The sequence below is a fragment of the Rattus rattus genome, chromosome 18, assembly GCF_011064425.1.
Source record: "Rattus rattus isolate New Zealand chromosome 18, Rrattus_CSIRO_v1, whole genome shotgun sequence".
Taxonomy (NCBI): domain Eukaryota; kingdom Metazoa; phylum Chordata; class Mammalia; order Rodentia; family Muridae; genus Rattus; species Rattus rattus.
Window position 1 is genome coordinate 27,495,948 of NC_046171.1, and position 21,634 is coordinate 27,517,581.

The 21,634-nt window shown below is 44.8% G+C and overlaps 1 protein-coding gene across 1 annotated transcript; it reads left to right on the plus strand.

Moving 5' to 3' along the window:
• The first annotated feature begins 7,765 nt into the window (after nucleotides 1-7,765).
• Sar1a (secretion associated Ras related GTPase 1A) lies at nucleotides 7,766-20,783 on the plus strand. Its single transcript, XM_032888313.1, has 7 exons — nucleotides 7,766-7,875; nucleotides 12,192-12,265; nucleotides 12,375-12,494; nucleotides 12,877-12,942; nucleotides 13,727-13,830; nucleotides 17,175-17,306; nucleotides 18,782-20,783. The coding sequence occupies exons 2-7, from the start codon at nucleotides 12,208-12,210 to the stop codon at nucleotides 18,896-18,898; spliced, it is 597 nt and encodes a 198-aa protein (XP_032744204.1). The 5' UTR covers nucleotides 7,766-7,875; nucleotides 12,192-12,207; the 3' UTR covers nucleotides 18,899-20,783.
• Nucleotides 20,784-21,634: the final 851 nt, after the last annotated feature.

Consider the following 21,634-nt stretch of genomic DNA (forward strand, 5'->3'; position numbering starts at 1 on the left):
ACCCAGAAAGCTTGTTGCTCTGACTTGAAATCAACAGTGTGCCTGCTGGGCAGCACCACTCTCCTCTAACTGCCCTGGCTGCCCTCAGCCCTGGCAACCAGTCTCTACAGTTCCACACCTAAGTACAGCCGCGCTGTCTGCCTTTGGCCTGTCTCTGTTTCCCTTCGCAGGCTATGCTAGCTATGCTAAGGTCCAGTGCATATGGGTGGCACAGACACTCTGTCCCACCTTTCCTTTTTCCATCTTCTCCTTTTTAGGCTACATTCCATCCCCTGCCCCTCAGATTCCATGTGGACACTGGGAGGGACCCGCATAGACTGTGTTCTCCATTCTCATCCAAACACCTGACCCCTCTTTAGATCTTAGAACTTTCTGTGAGAGGCGTGGTAATGCATGCCTGTAATCCAGCACTCTAGAACCTGAGACTGGAGGCCAGTCTTGGGTTACATAGCAAGACCCTGTCTGAAAAACACAAAGAAGGGCTGGAGAGATGGCTCAGTGGTTAAGAGCACTGACTGCTCTTCCCGAGGTCCTGAGTTCAATTCCCAGCAACCACATGGTGGCTCACAACCATCTGTAATGGGATCTGATGCCCTCTTCTGGTGTGTCTGAGGACAGTGACAGTGTATTTATACATAATAAATCTTGAAAGAAAGGAAGGAAGAAGGAAAGGAAGGAAGAAAGAGGGAAGAAAAGGGAATTTCTAAATTTCTTCTGGTGAGAAAAGGGTTCTGCTACTGAAAAAAATTCAAGCTGGCATGGTAGTGCACGCCTTTAATCCCCGATGTCCAAGAGTTTGGGGATAACCTGGGCTCCATAATGAGTTTCAAATCAGCTGAGACTATATGAGCCCTCATCTGAAAGCAGGAAGGGAGAGGAAGGAGTGAGAAGGCTGCAGGTAACTGCTGTGTTGAGTACCAGCCCTGCAATTGTAACTTTGCATGCATGTTCTGGAAGCCTCAGGTAGAAGCCATGCGGATCAGTTTAGTGTTCCTTGGTAGGCAAACATTCTCCTGCTGAGTTACCTCGCCAGCTTTCTCTTTGTTGTATGTTAATAATTTGGGTTTTTAACAGATTCTAATTTGGGTTTTTGTTTGTTGTTTGTTTTTTCTGGATACAGTGGATAAATGGTTCCATCACCAGAAAAACTGATGTGATTCCTCTGGAGTGCAGGCTGATACGGCTGTATCCTGTTCATCTGGAAGCATTAGACGCAGAAGTGTAGTAACTTCTTCAAGCTTGGAATTTCTATGCTCACCTAATGGGGTAGATTCCGCTGTGACTGGTCCAATATGTTCAGAAGGTTAGCCATCTAGACACCTCACATCCCAACCAAGACAGCTTTTACTAAATGTTAGCTCTCAAAGCTGAGGGGACATGGAAGTCATTTGTGCATAGATGTGCAAGGTGGGCACCTATTGGATGTATATGTTTATCATGTTAGGAAATAAAGTTATTTTACTGAAACTTGGTTTAGGATAATTTTTTACTCTGGAGCCAACATTCCTACACTGGCGTTGGTACTGAAACGTTTGTTTCCTACCACTAGTCTTAGAATTGAGTTACATATTAGATAAAAACTGCACAGTAGCGCATACCTTTAATCCTTGTGCTCAAGAGGTCAAAGTAGAATTTTTTTGTTTTTTGTTTTTTTTTGTTCTTTTTTTCGGAGCTGGGGACCGAACCCAGGGCCTTGCGCTTGCTAGGCAAGTGCTCTACCACTGAGCTAAATCCCCAACCCCCAAAGTAGAATTCTTGAGTTCAAAGCCAGCCTGGTCTACATTGCAAGTTCCAGGCTGATCTAGCAAACATTTTGAGTACCTGATTGAAAAACACCAAGCTGTTTGTTTTTAAGAGTCTGAGAATGGAATCTCTTGTGCATACAGAAGTCCCATTCCATGTCTAGTTCCCAGCATCCCATTCGAAAGCAAAAGCTTTTATATTACTATTACGTTAGCAGACGGCGAGACCTTTATTGGAGGTGGAAGTAAACATCATATTTATGTCTGTAATCAAGGAACTGAACCCTTAAGTCATTTACATTGCACCAGAGTTAGCTTCCTGAACTATTTTAGGTGAGTTCATGGCCTTGGAGCTAGGAATTCCTCAGCTTGGATCCAGGCCCGTCTATCAGTTCTGCACTCAGACAACACACAAACACTACCCATTTCCTCATCTATAAAAGTGTCAGGTGCTGACTTATAGTAAACGTTCATGTTTAGTTGTCTCCGTTCTACCTCGATTTTTGAGGCAAGCCCTCACTGAACCTGGGGCTTGCTGACATAGCTAGCCCGTCTGGCCAGCAAGGCTTCAGGATCCTCATGCCTCCATCAGATGCACAGTGGTGTCCCCTTGTCATTTTAATCTCACTTTTTGTCATGGGAAAGGATGGTAAGCATCTTTCACGTGCTTGTATCTTAGTCAGGGTTTCTATTCCTGCACAAGCATCATGACCAAGAAGCAAGTTGGGGAGGAAAGGTTTTATCCAGCTTACACTTCCGCATTGCAGTTCATCACCAAAGAAAGTCAGGACTGGAACTCAAGCAGGTCAGGAAGCAGGAGCTGATGCAGAGGCCATGCCAGGGATGTTACTTACTGGCTTGCTTTTCTTCTGGCTTGCTCTCTTATAGAACCCAAGATCACCAGCCCCGGGACGGCACCACCCTCAATGGGCTGGGCCCTCCCCCCTTGAACACTAGTTTAGAAAGGTTAGCCATCTAGACACCTCACATCCCAACCAAGACAGCTTTTACTAAATGTTAGCTCTCAAAGCCGAGGGGACATGGAAGTCATTTGTGCATAGATGTGCAAGGTGGGCACCTATTGGATGTATATGTTTATTGTGTTAGGAAATAAAGTTATTTTACTGAAACTTGGAAACTTACAGCTGGATCTCATGGAGGCATTTTCTCAATGAAAGCTTCTTTTTCTGTGATAACTCCGCTTGGGTCAAGTTGACATACAAAACCAGTCAGTACATAGCTCATCTGTGTCTCCTCTTTTTGTCTCTAGTTTATGTTGCGGCCAAACACCTGAGAGACCATCAGAAGGAGGAAAGGCTCACAGGGTTCAGGTCATGCTTAGCTGGACCCATTGCTTTGGGCCTCAGATGAGAAATGCTAAGACGTAATAGCATTTACATGGGAGTGAGGAAATAGAGGCACCATGGGCCTGGGCACCCCAGGTTCATACCTAGTGATCTATCTACTTCCCAACTCTTACACCACCATCCCCCAGTAGTGCCCTCATGGGAAAACATCACGAATCGACCCATTGCTAAGTTAGAATCCTTAAGATCTCCAGGCTTAGTGGTGGAGGCCTATGGTCCTAGCAATTCAAGAGGCTGTGAGACCAAGACCTACATGGATTAAGAGTGACTTCAAGGGCTGGAGAGATGGCTCAGCAGTTAAGAGCACTGATTGCTCTTCCAGGGGTCCTGAGTTCAATTCCCAGCAACCACATGGTGGCTCACAACCATCTGAGATCCGATGACCTCTTCTGGTGTGTCTGACAGCTACAGTGTACTCATATAAATAAATAAATAAATAAAAAGTGACTTCAAGGACAACTTGAAGATCGTCAAACCCTGTCTCAGAAATGATTCTAGAGCCTGAAGAGATGGCTCAGAGCTTACTTGCTGCTCTTCCAGAGGGCCTGAGCCCCATTCCCAGCACCCACATCAGATGACGACCACCACCTGTGACTCCATCTGTAGAAGACAATGCCACTCTCTTCTGGTGTCTGAAGACACTGTATTCAAGTGCACAAACAACTAAAAGATAAAACCTTAAATTTTTTTCTTTAGAAGGGCATGGTGACACACAGCTTTGGTCTTAGCCCTTTGGAGGCAGAGGCAGATGGATTTCTGAGTTCAAAGCCAGCCTGGCCTTTATATCAAGTTCCAGGGCCACTTTTTTTTTTTTTTTTTTTTTTTTTTTTTTTTTTTTTTTTTTTTCGAGCTGGGGACCGAACCCAGGGCCTTGCGCTTCCTAGGTAAGCGCTCACCGCTGAGCTAAATCCCCAGCCCCAGGGCCACTTTTCATAATGAGACTCTCATCTAAGGCCCAAATCAAAGGCTTCATCATGAGATTCTCTGATTTCTAGCATTAAGGCTATCATTTCTTTTTCTCCTATTGTGCTTTTTAACTCTGGTTGAGAGGACCGAGTTAGCCAGAGTCAGGCTTACTCGGTGACAGGTTGCCAACTGACAGTTTGGGAGACGAGACCTGTTTTTGTTTCCCACAACTGGAAGAGTCCAAGTCAATTCCAGGAAAATCCACCCTCACAGGGAGCCAGTCAGGAAGCTGCATCACAACCTAGGCTGAGCCAAGTATAGTTAATCAGCAAAAGTTTCCCAAATCCTCCAGAGCCTTAACTAGTCACAAAGGCACCCATACCCTGGGGCAATAGAACCAACCAATCAAGGGAAAGAGGGGTTGGGGATTTAGCTCAGTGGTAGAGTGCTTGGCTAGCAAGCTAAGGCCCTGGGTTCGGTCCCCAGCTCCAAAAAAGAAAAAAAAAAAAAAAAAAAAAGGAAAAAAATTAAGGGAAAGAAAGGTAAAAGTTCTCCACTCCTACCCTAACAGGCTTTAAATCAACCCTGCAAAGTCCACATCTCGGTCTTCCATCCTGATGTATGGTGGAACCCTGCATGCAGGTTCTCTACAGAATAAACCCTCTTTGCTGTTGGATACTGTTTGAGTCTGGGATATCATTCTTCACAAATAACAGACCCTTAAATGGCTTCTGTTCCTCCTAATAACTGCCATACCTTTGCTTAGACAGTATTAATTTCTTTCAATTAAAACATTTTTGAGGGCTGGAGAGATGGCTCAGTGGTTAAGAGCACTGACTGCTTTTCCAGAGGTCCTGAGTTCAATTCCCAGCAACCACATGGTGGCTCACAATCATCTGTAATGAGATCTGATGCCCTCTTCTGGTGCATCTGAAGACAGCTACAGTGTATTCAAATATAATAAATACATTAAAAATTTTTTTGAGACAGTGCCATGTGTTTCACTCTGCCCTCAACTTATGTAACCTTGGCAATATTTTTAAAAAGGTTTGTTTCAAATTCTTTATGAATGGGTTGCTGGAAAGATGGCTCAGTGGTTAAGAGCACTGACTGCTCTTCCAGAGGTCCTGAGTCAATTCCCAGCAACCACATGGGGGCTCACAACCATCTGTAATGAGATCCGATGCCCTCTTCTGGTGCGTCTGAAGACAGCTAAGCTACTGTGTACTCATGTACATAAAATAAATAAATCAATCTTTAAAAAAAGATTTTTTTATTTATTTTATGTATGTGAGTACATTGTCGCTGTCTTCAGACACACCGGAAGAGGGCATCAGATCCCACTACATGGTTGTGAGCCACAACCATAGTGCTCTTAAACACACACACACACACACACACACACACACACACACACACACTTCTGTACTCTCCTTTTCCTAAATTAACAAATACCCACCACCTAGCTTCTCAAACTTAAGTCTAAAGCAGAAGTTCTAACCTGTGGATCATGACTCCTCCAGGAGTCAGTTGACCCTGTCACTGGGTTACCCAAGATCATCAGAAATACCAGATATTTATATTATTCAGAACATCCAAATTACGGGTAGGAAGTAGCAGTGAAAATGATTTTATGGTTGGGGAGGGGGGTCACAGGTTACCACAACCTGAGGAACCGTGTTAAAGGATCGAAGCATTAGGAAGGTTGAGAACCTTCTAAAGCATGCACCCTTTCTTAGGTCTGTTTAATAAACTAGCTAACTTTGCCTCTCTCTGATTCTTCTGCACTGCAATCAAGTGTCTGTCTTCACTTGAGTGGAATGGGGAAAGGAGCCCCTTGGGCTACAGGGCCGGGCTGTATCTCTTCACCAGCGCTAATAAGTAAGCCAAGCTACCCTCAGAATTCAGAGGTTCTCCTGCCCCTGCCTTCTGAGTGCTGGAATGTAGCTGCATTCCGATACCCCTTGCTGTATTGTCTTTGATTTTTAAAATTACCTTAATTATTTTGTGTCTATGGATGTTTTGCCTACATCCATTTATTTATTTTATGTGTACAAGCACAGTGTAGCTGTCTTCAGACACACCAGAAGAGGGCATCGGATCCCATTACAGATGGTTGTGAGCCACCACGTAGTTGCTGGGATTTGAACTCTGATCTCTGGTAGAGCAGTCAGTGCTCTTAACCGCTGAGCCATCACTCCAACCTGTGGTTTTTCTTTATTGGATCATACGAGGTGGAAAGACTCACTCTAAATCTAGGCTACATGGGGTCGGGGATTTAGCTCAGTTGTTAGAGCGCTTGCCTAGAAAGCGTTAAAGGGCCCTGGGTTCGGTCCCCAGTTCAAAAAAAAAAAAAAAAAAGAGCCAAAAAAAAAAAAAAATCTGGGCTACACTTTTGAGTGTACATTGAAGCCCACATGAAAGGACAGGGAAGAAGGAAGCTTTTGCCTGTTTTGTTTTTGTTTTTGTTGCCTGTTTACTCTCACTCTCACTGGCAAGTTCACCTGGTCTATTGCTGAGGTTTCCCTTCATTGATATTAGAACCTACTTCTTTGGGATTCCATTAAGACTGAAGACCCCTGGCTAGGTAGTAGTTCCCTAGATTCCCAGCATCAGACTGGGACTGCTGAGACTATTAGTCTGGTGGTCTGAATGATTACCCAACTCTTGGCTTTCCACTGGGAAACAACCAATTGTTGAACCACTCAGACCGCAGCCTGTAAGCCACTCTAATAAAGCCTCTTAGTTATATATGAATATTGGGGTTGGAGAAGGGCTGAGCAGTTAAGAGCACTGGATGATCTTCCAGAGGACCTGGTTCAATTCCCAGCACAGACATGGTCACTATAGTCCCACCATGGTCTGTAACTCCTGTGCCAGGGGGATCTGACACCCTTTTTTGATCTCAAAGCATGCATGTGGTACAGACGTCCATGTAAACAAAACACTTATAAATAAATTTTTTTAAAAAATTGCACATATATAATTATTCTATCTCGATTCCTTATTTATTTGTTTGTTTGTTTAAGACAGGGTATCCCTGTGTAACTCTTGGCTGGCCTGGAACTCAGCGATCTATATAACTTAGCTTCCCAAGGGCTGGGATTAAAGGTGTGCATTACAATGCTGGGCCAGCTCTAGTTCCTCTGAGAGCCTTGTCTTATACAGGCAGCAAACCAGTGCCTTTACCTGATGAGCTATTCTGCAACCCCTACTTTACTGCTTTGTTCAGTGGGGCTAGCAGTACATAGTGAGGGTTAAATTAGATGAAGGATCCCAAGTACTCAGGGTACTGCCCAAATTGCTCATTAAACTCTTGTCGCTTTTATTTAGAAAGTTTAAAAAATGGAGACACTATCCCTAGGCAAGGAAAACGTTTTAAAACAATGACTAGGTGGCATCCACCTAGGTTGAGGTCACCAAAGTCAATTCTACTGTCCTAGACTACCTATATCTGGCAACCTCCGCTTCTGACATCCGGGATGCGTCTGAAAACGTACTGAGATCAGAAGCCCGGGACTGAAGTAGCTGCTTAAGTTGGGGACAGAAGCACAGACCGCCTGACAGGCATTGCCACGTCTTCCGCAGCGGGAGAGCCTACTTGGAGAGGGCGGGGCCTCACTCGGAGCATACGTCACATCTTGGGCCCGCCTCTTCGCGGCCTGAGTGGCTGTTAGGGCGGCGCCCGCAGTCCCGAACGGCGTGACGCTTAGGAGGGGCGGGGCAAGTGCGTGCCCGGAAGTCTCAGGGAGGGGCGTGACGTACATCCGGCGCGTAGCTGGCGGTCCCGGGTACTGCTGGTCTGTGTGCTCTGAGGGAGGGTCGCGCCGCCAGCCACCGCCGGAGGAGCCCCTCGGGCCGTGAGTCGGGGCCCAAGCGGAGGAGGCGGCGGTGGGGCAGCTGAACCGGGGCGGGCCGCAGCGAAGGTCGGGGCGGGGGCTGCCGTGGAGGGGCTGGGTGGGGGGGCAGTGACACGCAGGCGGTTCCGCGGGCCGGCTCTGGGCGGGGACGGGCCTCAGCTGCGGGGTGGCGTGGCGGCGTTCGGGTTTTTGGGACGGCTTCGTGGCCTCCGTGGCGGAGGAGTCTGGTTCCTCGGCGAGGGTAGCTGGATCTCTGGCACTCATCCTTGGGTTCTGCAGACCCGTGGGCCACGAGGTAGCGAGTGGGCCCTCGAGCCCCACGTTCAGCCTCTGGGTATCCGATGCCCTGTCTGGAACCCGGTGTTCGCTCCTTCCACCAACAACCTCCCTCCCTTTTTTTTTTTTCTCCTGTGCATGGAAAAATTCCTCCTTGGGCGATTATCGTAGATGAATGTTATCTTCATCATTTTTGCCCAGGTGAGAATGGTACCAAATACCCTTTCTCAGTACCCTCCCTTACTTGGGTGTTTCGTCAGGACTTGGGCTCCGTCTGCTCAGGTTGAGAAGGGAGGTTTAAGGTGAATTAGCAGAAAGCTGATCTTTGACATTCATCTTGCAGCTACGTACTTTTTTAGTTAATAGCCAGCTGCCTTATACTCCAGGTTCATTGGGAGTGAAAACGTTTAAGAGTACGTATTTATTGCCTGATGTTTTTTCTGGGATTTATCTCATATGTTTCCGACAGTCTTGATATTTGCACGGTTTTTACTTAAGGTTCATGAATAGTGTTGTTAGTTTTAATGTTGTTCTTAACATCCCATAGATGATAGTGTTCTTCGGTAAAAATACCCTCTGAAAAGTGTGTTGTTAAGATTATCGTCTGTGTAGGTGGTAGGTTAGAGAAGAAAGTTCCCCTTTACCTTTTCGGAAGTTTTGTGATTGGGATTTAATATTAACAGAAATAAGGCTTTGGTTTTAGGTGAGAGGCTTTTCTTTTTAAATACTTTATTTGATGTGAATTGTTGTTTTGCCTGCATGTGTGTCTGTGTGGATCCCCCAGAACTGGAGTTAACAGACAGTTTTGAGCTATCATCTGGGTGCTGGGAATTGAACCCAGGTCCTCTGGAAGTGCAGTTGGTACTCTGAACCTTTGAGACATCTCTCATGGCTTTGGGAACTGATGCTTTTGTCCACACAGTCTTGAACAAGACAGATAGCCTAAAGAGTGTCATATCTTCATCTTGTTAAACTCTGTAGAGTTGGTGAGAGGATGAGATGAGGTATATATGCTGGTACTGTGTAGATTCAAGGTTGCTGATGGATGAATTGGTTCAGATTCTGAGATCTCACGGACAGGGTCAGCAAGGCCAATTTTGGGCCACAGTACAGCCCAACTTCTGGTCTGATAGGAGTGCTACTTTTTAACATCATTGAAGAGTTCATTCTAATAATTTTCCTTCTCATTTTGGCAGAATTTATAGGGCTTTTAAAACAAAAACTGGGAAGGAAAATAAGTTGGAAAATTAAAGTAATTCAGTTACCACTTTAAAAGCAATTCCCTAAAGTGTCAAATTTGTAGAATTAACCAGGCTGAGAATATTTGCTTTTCTTTGTTTTTTGAAATAGAGTGTCACTGTGTAGCCCAGATTGGCTTGGAACTTAAGGTATAGGTGAGGCTGCCACAAACCAAAGCTCACCTTCCTGCCTCAGTTTTCATTCCCATGCTTGGGAGTGCTTCTAAAAAGATGTGGTTAAAAAAAAAAATTACCGCGCTGTACTGTTGGCAGCAAGCCTGTACACATGAATTTAGAAGTGCTGGGTGTGAGATTGGCCACAGTAGGCCACAGCCTGTTAAAGATAAGCTGGGTTTCTCCTGGAAGAGTGAGAGAGGGTATCTGGCTAGATGGACTGTAGAAGATTTACTCAGGAAACTTGAACTTAAATATGTATTTGTTACTGGGCTTCTTAAAGTGGTAAGTTTCTAGATAAAGCTGTGTGGGTTCGTCAGTGCCAAGAGTCAAACCCAGGCCGTGCATTTTGGCTACGTACCCCTCCCCTAGCACTAAGCCATGCTCCCAGCCTCCCTCCATGAGAACTTTTATTCATTCATTTATTTATTTTTTGGTGATGGGATCTCATGATATTCAGGCTGGCTTCAATTCACTGTGTAGCTGAGACTCCAGCTTTTGGGGGGGCAGGTTTTGGTGTGTAGCTTGTTGGCCTTCAATTCCCTATGTAGCCGAGGTTGGCCTGTGAACTTGTGATCTTTCTTCTTGAGCCTCTTGAGTGGTAAGATTACAAGTGTATACTGCCCTTCCTGGCTATTACTTAACATGCAAATGTGTTTTGTGTGCCAGTTTTCTGTCTTTACATCCACCCAAATTTTGTTCTTAAATGGAGTAAGCATGAGGAAGTTTACAGATAAAACTCCCAATAATTGGATCGTTTGCTTTTCATTTAGCATCTTTGAAAAATACAGGCCAGGCTGCATAGTAGCTCTTCAGGATGTTGAGGTATATGGATAGCTTAAAGCCCTGGAGTTTGAAGCCAGTCTGGGCAACACAGCAGGATCCTGTCTCTTAAAAGATAAAAAGGCACACATGTATACAAATGTGTATACATACGTATCTACTGAGTCGCATTTCCTCCAGTTATTGTTTATGAAAGTTCTATCTAATTGTAGTTGCTGCATTTTCTGTAAAGTTTTGTCTTGTTGAGAAAGTAGCGATTTTTCTTTTCTGTGATAAACAGAGCTACTGATAAAGAAATTCAGTGTGACCAAGAAATGGGTCTTTGTGAGTCTTAGGATTCCTCAGTATTCTTAACTAGAGTTCTCAGTGGCTTTGAGTCATACATTTTTCCCCTAAGCCTATAGGAAATAGGAAAAGTGGTTTTGGTGTCTGTGCTGGTCAAGACACACTGGGAGCAGTCCTTGGTGCTGCATGGTTTAGACCAGGTCTCTTTCAAAAGAAACAAATAGGATACTTACTTCCTTTGGAACCTCCTGCTATATTACTGTTCTTAAGAAATTAAGAATTTAGGGTTGGGGATTTAGCTCAGTGGTAGAGCGCTTAAGGCCCTGGGTTTGGTCCCCAGCTCCGAAAAAAAGAAAAGAAAAAAAAAAGATTATTTAAAAAAAAAAAAAGAAATTAAGAATTTGTAAAATGGATATGTACTAGATTGTATTATAGACGTTTTTATTCCTTTATGTTTCTGTATATCTTTTCACAAGTTGAAACATCTGTAAAATGGTTAAGGATATTGGTCAATGGAGTCAACCAAACCAGTCCAGTCGATAGACTTGGTGTGTCCTTTTTGGAGCTGTACAGAACAGCTTAATAAACTTTTTATTCAGGTTAATGAACTCTTCATGGTTCTGTTTTGGTCCTTTTGTTTTAAGACAGAATCCCAGTGGCCTAGGACTCATTGTATGGACCAGGCTGGTCAAATATTCCCTGCCTCTGTCTCCCAAGTGCTGGGAATCCATGGACATGTCATTACATGCTCTTACATCTGTTTGGCTTTTTCATTCAGCTTTTTAATTTTTTTCAAGACATACTTTCTCTGTGTGGCCCTGGCTGTCCTGGAACACTCTCCTGTGTGGCCTCAAACTAAGAGATTCTGCCTCCCAAGTGCTGGGATTAAAGGCATGTGCCACCACTGCCCAGCTTGATTCTGATCATTAAATATACTGAATTCCTAGGATGTTGCCAACTAGTAGGCAGCAGTGAATGGGCAGCTGCCTGGAGGAGTGCATCTCCCAGGAAGAGAGGACGGTGTGTCTGTAACTCCTAGTTCTATGAGTATCTGAATTTGCAGATGTGAGAGTCCTAGAGGATTTTCTTCAGACTACAAAATCCTTGTCTCAAGAATGAAGAAGGGGGGTTGGGGATTTAGCTCAGTGGTAGAGCGCTTGCCTAGGAAGCACAAGGCCCTGGGTTCGGTCCCCAGCTCCGGGGGGAAAAAAAAAAGAATGAAGAAGATTAGTTGACTTTGCAACATTGCTTTTTATTTTATGTGTAAGTGTTTTGCTTGAGTACATATATGTTTACCACAGAGGCTAGAAGAGAGTGTTGGATTTCCTTGGAACTGCAACAGACAGTTGTGGGTTAACTACCACGTGGGTGCTCAGAGTCAAAGCTGGGCTTTGATTCTGTAAGATTCTATTAGAGCAGCAAATGTTGTTAACTGCTGAAACATGTCTCCAGCCCCCACACTTTGCTTTCCTACTTTAGAGAACTCAGGTCTGTGAACATGAGACAGGGTCCGAGAATAACACATGCAGAAAGCTAATGTTACATTCATGTTTTACACAGGTTGTAAGCATCAATAATGTCTTTCATCTTTGAGTGGATCTACAATGGCTTCAGCAGTGTGCTTCAGTTCCTAGGTAAAGCCATTTTCATGAAACACAGCACAGGTTGCAACTATGTTTCCTCAGTTTGTATCTAAGTCGCCTTTGGTAGGAAGAACATTTAAGACATTCTTTTCTCTTACAGGACTCTACAAGAAATCTGGAAAACTTGTATTCTTAGGTTTGGACAATGCGGGCAAAACCACTCTTCTTCACATGCTGAAAGATGACAGACTAGGCCAGCACGTACCAACACTCCATCCCAGTAAGTTGCAGGTGCCAGGTGACCTTCTGATGGTCAGTGTCATGCATGAGGGTGGGTCCCCAGTTGACGGGGTTTTACTAACTGAGGTTCTGGAAGCAAGTCACTGTAGACACACTCAGCTCACCTACTCTGCATCCCTGGGACTTGTCACTGACTTTCTGACCAGTTCTGTGATGAGACACAACTCCTGTATTTGATCTTAAGCAGGAAGCTTGGAGAAAGGGGAAATTGAGGCTTTTTAAGGCTAAGTATATTTTCATACTGTATCCTTGTCGTTACACAGTGAAAACGTGATTATGTTTGCATTAATATTGGTTCTCAGTACTAGCACTTGGCCCTTTGACTGGAAGTTTATTTCTCTCCCCCTTTTTGACACTTTCAGCTTCAGAAGAACTGACAATTGCTGGAATGACTTTCACCACTTTTGATCTTGGAGGGCATGAGCAAGGTAAGAGGCTAGGTGATGATGTTTTGTGAGACACTGCTGGGAAGCAGTGTTCCAAGAACCTTTTTTTTTTTTTTTAAGAATTTATTTATTTTATGTATGAGTGCTCCAACTGCATGTACACCTGCCTGCCTGAAGAGGGCATCAGATCCCATTATAGATGGTTGTGGGCCATTGTGTCCAGGTTGGTACAGATGCGTAATTTCAGCACCTAGGGCTTGAGCAGGAGCAGAAGGAAGGACAGATCAAGGCCAGCCCAGGCTACACAACCTTGCGGGACCCAGTCTAGAACAGTGACACACAAAAGACAGTGGCTAAACGCTGAACCTGAGCGTGTGGCCTGAGTGTCTGGTATCTACCAGGCCTCAGCATTCACACATCTGTCAGCACACTTACTCACTACCTCTAGGAACTGCCATGGCAGTAGAACAGCCGTATCATTAGATTTTAACTTGGAGGTTACAAAGTTCCTAGCTTTAGGGTCCAAATTGGTCAGTTCTTATTTTCTACATTTAGAGCATTGGAACTGGTGGAGATTTTGGCAGTGTTAGCAAAGGGGACAGTCATTGTATTAACGTGGGTGTGGAGTTGCTAGGTCTGCATTTGTCAAGGAAGGTAGAAACTCAAAGTTTTCAAGACTCAAGTTTGGCTCACAGGCCATCAGCATGCATCCTCTGCTCTAACTGCTAGAATCGGACCTTGGTGAGCTCAGCAAGTCTCCTTTTATGGACCAGTGGTTACTCACTGTCACCAGTACTCTTGCTGATCTACAAGTTTTGTCTTTCAGCACGTCGGGTTTGGAAAAATTACCTCCCAGCAATTAATGGAATAGTTTTTCTGGTGGACTGTGCGGATCATTCTCGTCTCATGGAATCCAAAGTTGAACTTAATGTAGGTTTATATCTTTATATATCTTTTCTTCCTGTCTTACCCTGAAATACAAACTCAATAGTACCAATACTTAATGTGATCAGAATCCTTGAAGAAAATACCTTTATCTGAGATATGTTCCCCCCCCCCCCCGAGCTGGGGACCGAACCTAGGGCCTTGCGCTTGCTAGGCAAGCGCTCTACCACTGAGCCAAATCCCCAACCCCTGGTTTTTTTTTTTTTTTTTTAAGATGTATTTATTTTTTTATTTTATGTCTGTTTAGCCTGAATCTATGTATGAGTGTATGTACTTGCCTGGTCCCTGCAGAGGCCAGAGGGTACTGTATTCCCTGGAAATTGGCTAACAGCTAATAAACTGTTGTGAGCCATCATGTGGGTGCTGGGAATAGAGTCTTTGAAAGAGCAGCCAGTGCTCTTACCAACCACTGAGCTATCTCTAACCCAGCGAGATTTAGCTTTTCAGTGCCCTGAGGAACCTCAGCTTGAACTTGAGTACATTTGTTTTATAGTTCGTATGAGAGGTTACCCACATGTCCCAGGTTGTTCATAGCGCTCCTCAGCTGCCCGTTGGCCCAGCCTAGTTAGTAGTGTTGTTGTTTTCCCTCATTGTGGTTGCTCTTTCTGTAATCTTGGCATAGGGAAACTGAAAGAGTTGAGAGCATTTATACTTTTTAAAAAAAGAATTATTTATTCATGTATTTAATGAATATGGGAGTTTTGTGTACTTGTACATCTATATACCGCATCAGATCCCGTGGGACTTCAGTTATAGGTGGTTGTGAGCCTCCGTGTGGTTGCTGGGCATTGAACTCAGGACCTGAAAGAACAGCCAGTACTTTTTTTTTTTTTTTTCCTTTTTTCTTTTTTCTTTTTTTTGGGGCTGGGGACCGAACCCAGGGCCTTGCGCGCGCTAGGCAAACGCTCTACCGCTGAGCTAAATCCCCAACCCCTCAGTACTTTTTTTTTTTAAGATTTGTTTATTATATATAAGTACACTGTCACTGTTTTCAAACACACCAAAAGAGGGCACAGATACTCGTGCGCCACCATGAGGTTGCTGGGAATTGAACTCAGGACCTCTGGAAGAGCAGCCAGTGCTCTTAACCACTGAGCCATCTCCAGTCCCCAAGCCAGTACTTTTAACTGCCATACTGTCTCTCCAATCCTGAGTTTTTGTGTTTTTGAATCGTTCTCCTGGAGTCCTATGACAGGCTGTATAGTCTGCTAGCATTCTTCAGGCTTTTTTAAATTCATTTTGGGTTCCTCCTTTGTTAGACTTTGTCTAGTATTGCCTTATAATTCCTATTCCTCCCCCTTACATCTCATCTTTTTAAGTTTTCTTTAAATGTTTATGTGTATGAGTATTTGCATGTCTGTCTGTCTGTGCACCACATGCATGCCAGTGCTCATGGAGGCCAGAAGGTGTGGTATCCCATGGAACTGGAGTTGCAGAAGACTATGAGCTGCTGTGTGGGTGCTGAGATCTGACCCTCAGTCTTTTTCAAGAGCAGGTGCTCTTAGTCACTTAGCCCTTTCTCCAGTGCCTTTCTCTCATGTGTGAGTTTCTTTTACTCTTCTCTCAGTTTGAACCTATCTCATGTTTTTGCCTTTTTTTTAAATGTATGTTTCAAATGCTTAGGTCTTATTTTGTGTGGGGCTAACTTTTCTTTTTAAATTTATCTAATTTTATTTTATGTGCATTGGTGTGAGGGTGTCAGGACCCTTTGAATTGGAGTTGCAGACAGTAGTGGGCTGCCATGTGTGTGCTTGGAATTGAACCCAGTCCTTTGGAAGAACAGCCAGTGCTCTTAAACCACTGAGCCAAATAGAGAAAAAGAAAAAGAAAAAAACAAACCCAGAGCCATCTCTCCAGCTCCACTTTCCTTTCTTTTTACTATGCATCAGTGTTTTGTCTGCATGTATATCTGTGTGGAGGTGTCAGGTCTCCTGAAAATGGAATTACAGACAGGTATGAGCTCCCACGTGGGTGCTGGGAATTGAACCCGGGTCCTCTGGAAGAGAGCACTAGTGCTCTTCTCCCCAATGCTGTTTCCCCATCCCCTATTTTATACTCTTGATTTTTAATTTTTGTTTTATTGATTTGTTTTTAAAGGTTTTTTGTTTGTTTATTGGGTTTTTTGTTTGTTTGTTTTTTTGAGACAGGGTCTTGGTATGTAGCCCAGCCTGGTCTTCTTAGTCTCCTAAATACTGAGATTACACGAATGTACCACATGCCCAGCTAGTGTTAGCTCTAGTACTTGGTTTTCTGCTTAGTGCTAAATGGAGGTATTCCTGAGGGTCTTCGCTTCCTCCATCTTCTGCATGGGAATGGCTCCAGTTGGGATCTCTCATCCACACCTGCTGAGCCCCAGCCTCACAAGAGGAGACAGTGCTGTCTCCTGGGTGGTCTCTCCCAGAATGAAGCCATCTGGATTGTTTCTCTCCACCACCCTGGACATGACCTGGAAACCTGTAAATCGTAGATCCTCCCGCCACCCTGCCATGCACTGTGATACGAGAGAACTTGCCACTCACTCCTCAGCTTTGTTTCCTTCTTGAAATCCACAGCAGCACTGTGTCGTCTTGTCTGCTTTATCGTTAGACTCGCGATTCACTTCTTCCACAGTCCATTCAGTTGGAGTTAGTAGATCGTCTCCTAGGCAAGCCCTGCACATAAACACTGTTTGTCCAATCCCTGTTCTGAACGTGTAGAATTGCTGACTTGGCTCCATATTCTTTAGGACATAGTGGAGCTTACTTACATTTTCAGACTGACACTGTGACCTGGGTGTCAGTTGCTGTCACCTCTGCTCTGTTACTGCCCATCCGTGTAAATGTCTTAGTCAGTCAGGCGGCACTGTGCGTGGCTCTCTGAAGTCTCGCACTGTGTGTGCGCTGCTGCTGTTTGGTTTGTTTCCACTTACCGAGCTTTGCCCTTCCCATGGAGCCTGTTTCAGTTCCACCTCTTGGTTTTGTTCCAGTGTGGGTTGTCCTGCTTCCCTGAACATGCTAGTGTGGACTGTCTGTCCCAGTTCCTTGTGACATCAGTCACCTGCTGTGTTCTGCTTTTACCCAGGTTTGTTAACATGCCGAGGCTTTTCAGTTCTGTGCTCTGCTCAGCACTTAATGCCAAGATGAGCTGTCATGTTGCCTTAGGAAGCCGGTGAAAGTTGGATTCTATTAGTTCCCCCCCCTCCCCCCGAGCTGGGGACCGGACCCAGGGCCTTGCGCTTCCTAGGCAAGCGCTCTACCACTGAGCTAAATCCCCAACCCCGGATTCTATTAGTTCTGTTCGTTCATGTCATAAGTTGCTCACTTGGGTTTGTGTTTTAATTCTATCCCTAGGCTTTAATGACTGATGAGACAATATCCAACGTGCCAATCCTTATCTTGGGAAACAAAATTGACAGGACAGATGCAATCAGTGAAGAAAAACTCCGTGAAATATTTGGGCTCTATGGGCAAACCACAGGAAAGGTAAGCAGGAAGTCCTCGGGACACATGAAGAGGATATCCATGTTACCTAAACATGGCTGTGTTCTCTTTGTGTGTGTGTGTATGTGTGTTTTGAGACAGTGTCTCTTCTTGAGTGTGAATGTTTTCTCGGGTGTTTCTTTAGCCATTTCCTTCCTCCTTCCTCTCTTCCTTCCTTCTTCTTTCCTTCCCAGTGATACAAAGAAAGCCTTGAGCGCAGGCCTTTGTGCTAAGTAAGTACTGTTCTACTCAGCCATACTCCTGCCCTCTTTATCTGTCTTCTATATCCAGTAGATGAAGACGTGTTACAAAAGGCAGTCTTCTTTTAATATTTTTTATTTTATGTCTGTGTGTTCGCTTGCGTGTGACTGTGTACCATGCATACTGCGATGCCCATGGTGTCGGGGTGGTGCTGCTCACCCTGGCATTGGTGTTTGACAGATGCTTCTTAGACATCACGTGATGCTAGTATTTACTTATTTTTTGAGACAAGGTCTATGTAGACCAGACTGGCCTCAGACTCAGATATATGCTGGTCTCTGACTCCTCAGTGCTGGAATTGAAGGCAAGTGCCAGCATATCTGACTTCAATCCACTTAAAGAAGTTTCTGGGGCTAAGGAGATGGCTTGGTTCTTAGCATCCATATTGGGCAGCTCCCAACCACTTGTAACTCCAGCTCCAGGGAATGTGATGCCCATGGCCTCCACGAGCACTGCATTCTCCTGTACATTGCCACAGACATCCATATATACATTTAAAGATTTATTTATTTATATAAGTACACTGTAGCGATCTTCACACACACCAGAAGTGGGCATTGGATCCCATTACAGATGGTTGTGAGCCACCATGTGGTTGCTGGAAATTGAACTCACTCAGGACCTCTGGAAGAGGAGTCAGTGCTCTTAACCACTGAGCCATCTCTCCAGCCCTAAAAAGTATTATATATGCTTTTTCAGGTATTAAGATAAAAGCATTTCGTTATCCTAGTGCCTCTTGCTGATAGAAGTGAAACTCTTTAATTTTATTTTGCAAATGAAGAAACAGTACTTTGTTCATGTCTGCATGGCAAAAGTATAATAAAAGCAGAATAGAAGTGGAATATCCTATATCAGTGTGCCCAACTGTCTATACTATATCTAGACCAGGGAGGCTCTGGTCTAAAAAGGCAGGCTGATGAGAGAGAAAATACAGAAATAAAGCCAGGTACTTAGTGTGTATGTACATACTTGTTCATGTACTCTGGTCAACTCTGGCACTCATTTATTGGGCTAAGTTGACTGGCCAGAGAGCTTCAGGCATCCACCTGTCTCTACTCTCAGCACTGGAAGTTTAGGTGTGGGCCACCATGCCTGGCTTCCTCTGTGGGTGCTGGAGATCAGAGCTCAGGTCCTTAAACTTGCAGTACTGTCTGTGTGGATTTGTGCTACTGAATGTGGAGGTCCTAACAGACCTTTCTGGGTTTTGCCTCCCTTAGGGGAATGTGACTCTGAAGGAGCTGAACGCCCGCCCCATGGAAGTATTCATGTGCAGTGTGCTCAAGAGGCAAGGCTACGGCGAGGGTTTCCGCTGGCTTTCCCAGTATATTGACTGATGTTTGGACAGTGAAAATAAAGAGTTTTACTTCTGGACTGATCCTATTCACAGCTTCCTCATGGACTTTTCTAATAGAACAAGGAAAGCTCTCCAACCATGTATGGCATTGAGAAGCCACGCATCTGTCTACGCTCATTGCCCAGTGGTGACATGTGCTCTTCTCCACACTGCCTGCGGCTGCTGCCGGGCAGTGTGCCGGGACGGGGCTGGCAGCATTTGCCAGGGAAAGCTGGGTGCCATCATGGGACACCCGAGAAGAAAAACATGTCTCACCACTGGTTGATTTCAAAAGAAAGTGATTCTATTTTTTAAAGAAAGTGTTGTTAATGTAATTGGTATCCCTTCTCTAACTTTTTGAGTTCACAATTTACTTGGTCCAGATTTTCTATTCTTTTTTTTTTTTTAACTAGTAAATGAAATTTAGATACTTCATAAAATTATGAACAGATAGCGCGATGGAGGCCAGAGCTTCGCTGTGTGACTGCCTGTTGAAGGTGGTGTCTGAACACAGGCGGGGAGAGGACAGCCTTGGCTTACCCGCCATGGTCTCCACCATCCTCATCTGGAGTGGGTAAAGTGTCATGATCACGTTGTCAACTTCATTTGCAGTTACCGGTTTCAGCAGGCTTTGCTTTTATACTGTTGTGGAATTTCATCTTTCTGTGTAGCACCTTCCTTTTTTCACTGTAGATATAAGAAGTGACTTTTGCCTCATGAGGGAATTAAGGACATCTCTCATGTAGACCCTGTGCTGGGGGTGTGACTCTGATGCTTTTGAACATAAACTAGAGGGACGGTTCTGAACAGGATGCAGGGCAAAATCAGCAGCTTAAGGCTCTAGATTCTGTGAGATGCTACCCATCTGATCTGGAAGCAACGAGGGAACCTAGGAAAAACTCTGAGGGGCTCTTGTGTTTTCTTCAGAAATAACAGAGCAAACCCAGGTGACCTGGCAGCAGCGAGTGCTAGTGTGGGGGCAGCAGCGGCCCTGTGAGGGCCATGAACAGGACTTTTATATATAGCATTTGGCTGCTGTGTATGAGGTTGAGTTTTCCTGATGTTAACTTTGTATTGTACCCATAGAGTGGATGAGACGGTCTGTAGACGGGAGGATGTCTTGATTCTGATTTCCTCTAATGCACGGTGTGAGTACGTTCTAAAGTGGAAATTATGCTGCTGCTGTTTTCTGTCAGACTCGTGTCCAGCGTGAGGGTAGAGAAGGTGGGAGCACACCAGGGAGTGACTTATCACGTTTTAGTTTTGAGCACTGAGTTCATGGGACAGTGTTCTGTTACACTGCCAGGTCCCCAATGCAGAGGCTCGGTGAGGTGTCTGTCTGCAAACTGCATGTGTTGCCTTCACCAACGGACAGCTGGAATGAGAACTGTCAGTGCGGAGGGGCCTTTGTTAAAGCCTCGAGTGAGCTGGGTAGGTCGTGTGCCCTTCATTGCCTTGGCTAAAGACTGTCCACATGTCTGTCCAGGCACATGACAGGTGTGATGGCCTCGGTGTTGGGTTCCTCATTTGTCTTTCTCATTTGTCCCTAATTGCTCGGAAACAACCTAGAAGACTGGATGGACCCTGTCCAGGGTGGCTCTTTGTGAAAGTGGTTTATTCTAGCCACTGGAGAAAGAGATGGCTGAAAAGTGGCACCAGTCTGCTTCATGCTGCACAGAGCACCATCTTCCATAAACTGGCCAAGAGGTTGCTGCAGCGAGTGCAACTCCACCTGAGGGCCAGGGCCTTGACCAGGGGCTCCAATGAACTGAGACTTCATTCTGTTTATCAGAGTGCACGTGTCCTGTTTCAGCAAACGTAAAACTGTCATTTACAAAAGAAGGTCAGTCTGTATCCTAAGCATTTTAATAAAAAGCTAAAATGAACTTGCCTCTTTTTTTTTTTTTTTTTTTTTTTTTTTTTTTTTTACTGATGTGTTCTGAGTGAACACGCAATGCTGGGAAGAAAAACAAAAATTCTCCCTTACATACAGGGAGGAACATTTGCAGAGACTGTGAGTCTTGAATTGCTACCTGGATAAAAGGCAAAGGAAAAACGGCTGTGAACTAATAGCAAATGCAGTACTGTTTGAGCATCTTGGATCATGCCTGAGGTTTTTGGTCATCTTTGCAACAGTGCTAATGACTGCTTGCACATACTAGCTAGCAGAATCATCCAATATCCCGAGTGAGCCATACTTGGCAAAACAGAAGTCTGATTTCACATTTACATTATAGTTGCTTATAGAAAGCACCAGAGGTTGGGGATTTAGCTCAGTGGTAGAGCACTTGCCTAGCAAGCGCAAGGCCCTGAGTTCAGTCCTCAGCTCTGGAAAAAAAAAGCACCAGAAGACAGAACAAAATCCAAAACACAACATGCTGGATGTGCCCTGAGGTCACCTTTACAGGGGAAGGAGACTGGTTCTGTGGGCAAAGAGTGTTTGCTGGGGACAGAGAGGGACCCGAGAGTCAGAGTCTAGTTCTGAGGGCCTTAACATTAGATGCTGATGGCTGACTTGGGATATCTATACTGTGACCAGCCCTAAACAGATAACTCGATAAGGAACAGGGCTGGAGGCTTGAAGGGCATCAAGGGACAATTACTGGATTCTAGAGTCTTAATTGCCTGGAAGTTGGGGAAGGTAGACTGTGGCCATCTGTGTCTGCAAACCAGGACTGCCTGCTCTGAGAAGGCCACTTTATTTCTGCCCCCTGCCTCCCTCCCCCACCTCCAGCCA

Coding starts and splice junctions, on each gene's coding strand:
- Sar1a (XM_032888313.1), top strand. CDS start 12,208: ATGTCTTTCATCTTTGAGTGGATCTACAATGGCTTCAGCAGTGTGCTT. Junction 12,495..12,876: donor CGTACCAACACTCCATCCCA/GTAAGTTGCAGG, acceptor TGACACTTTCAG/CTTCAGAAGAACTGACAATT. Junction 12,943..13,726: donor TCTTGGAGGGCATGAGCAAG/GTAAGAGGCTAG, acceptor TTTGTCTTTCAG/CACGTCGGGTTTGGAAAAAT.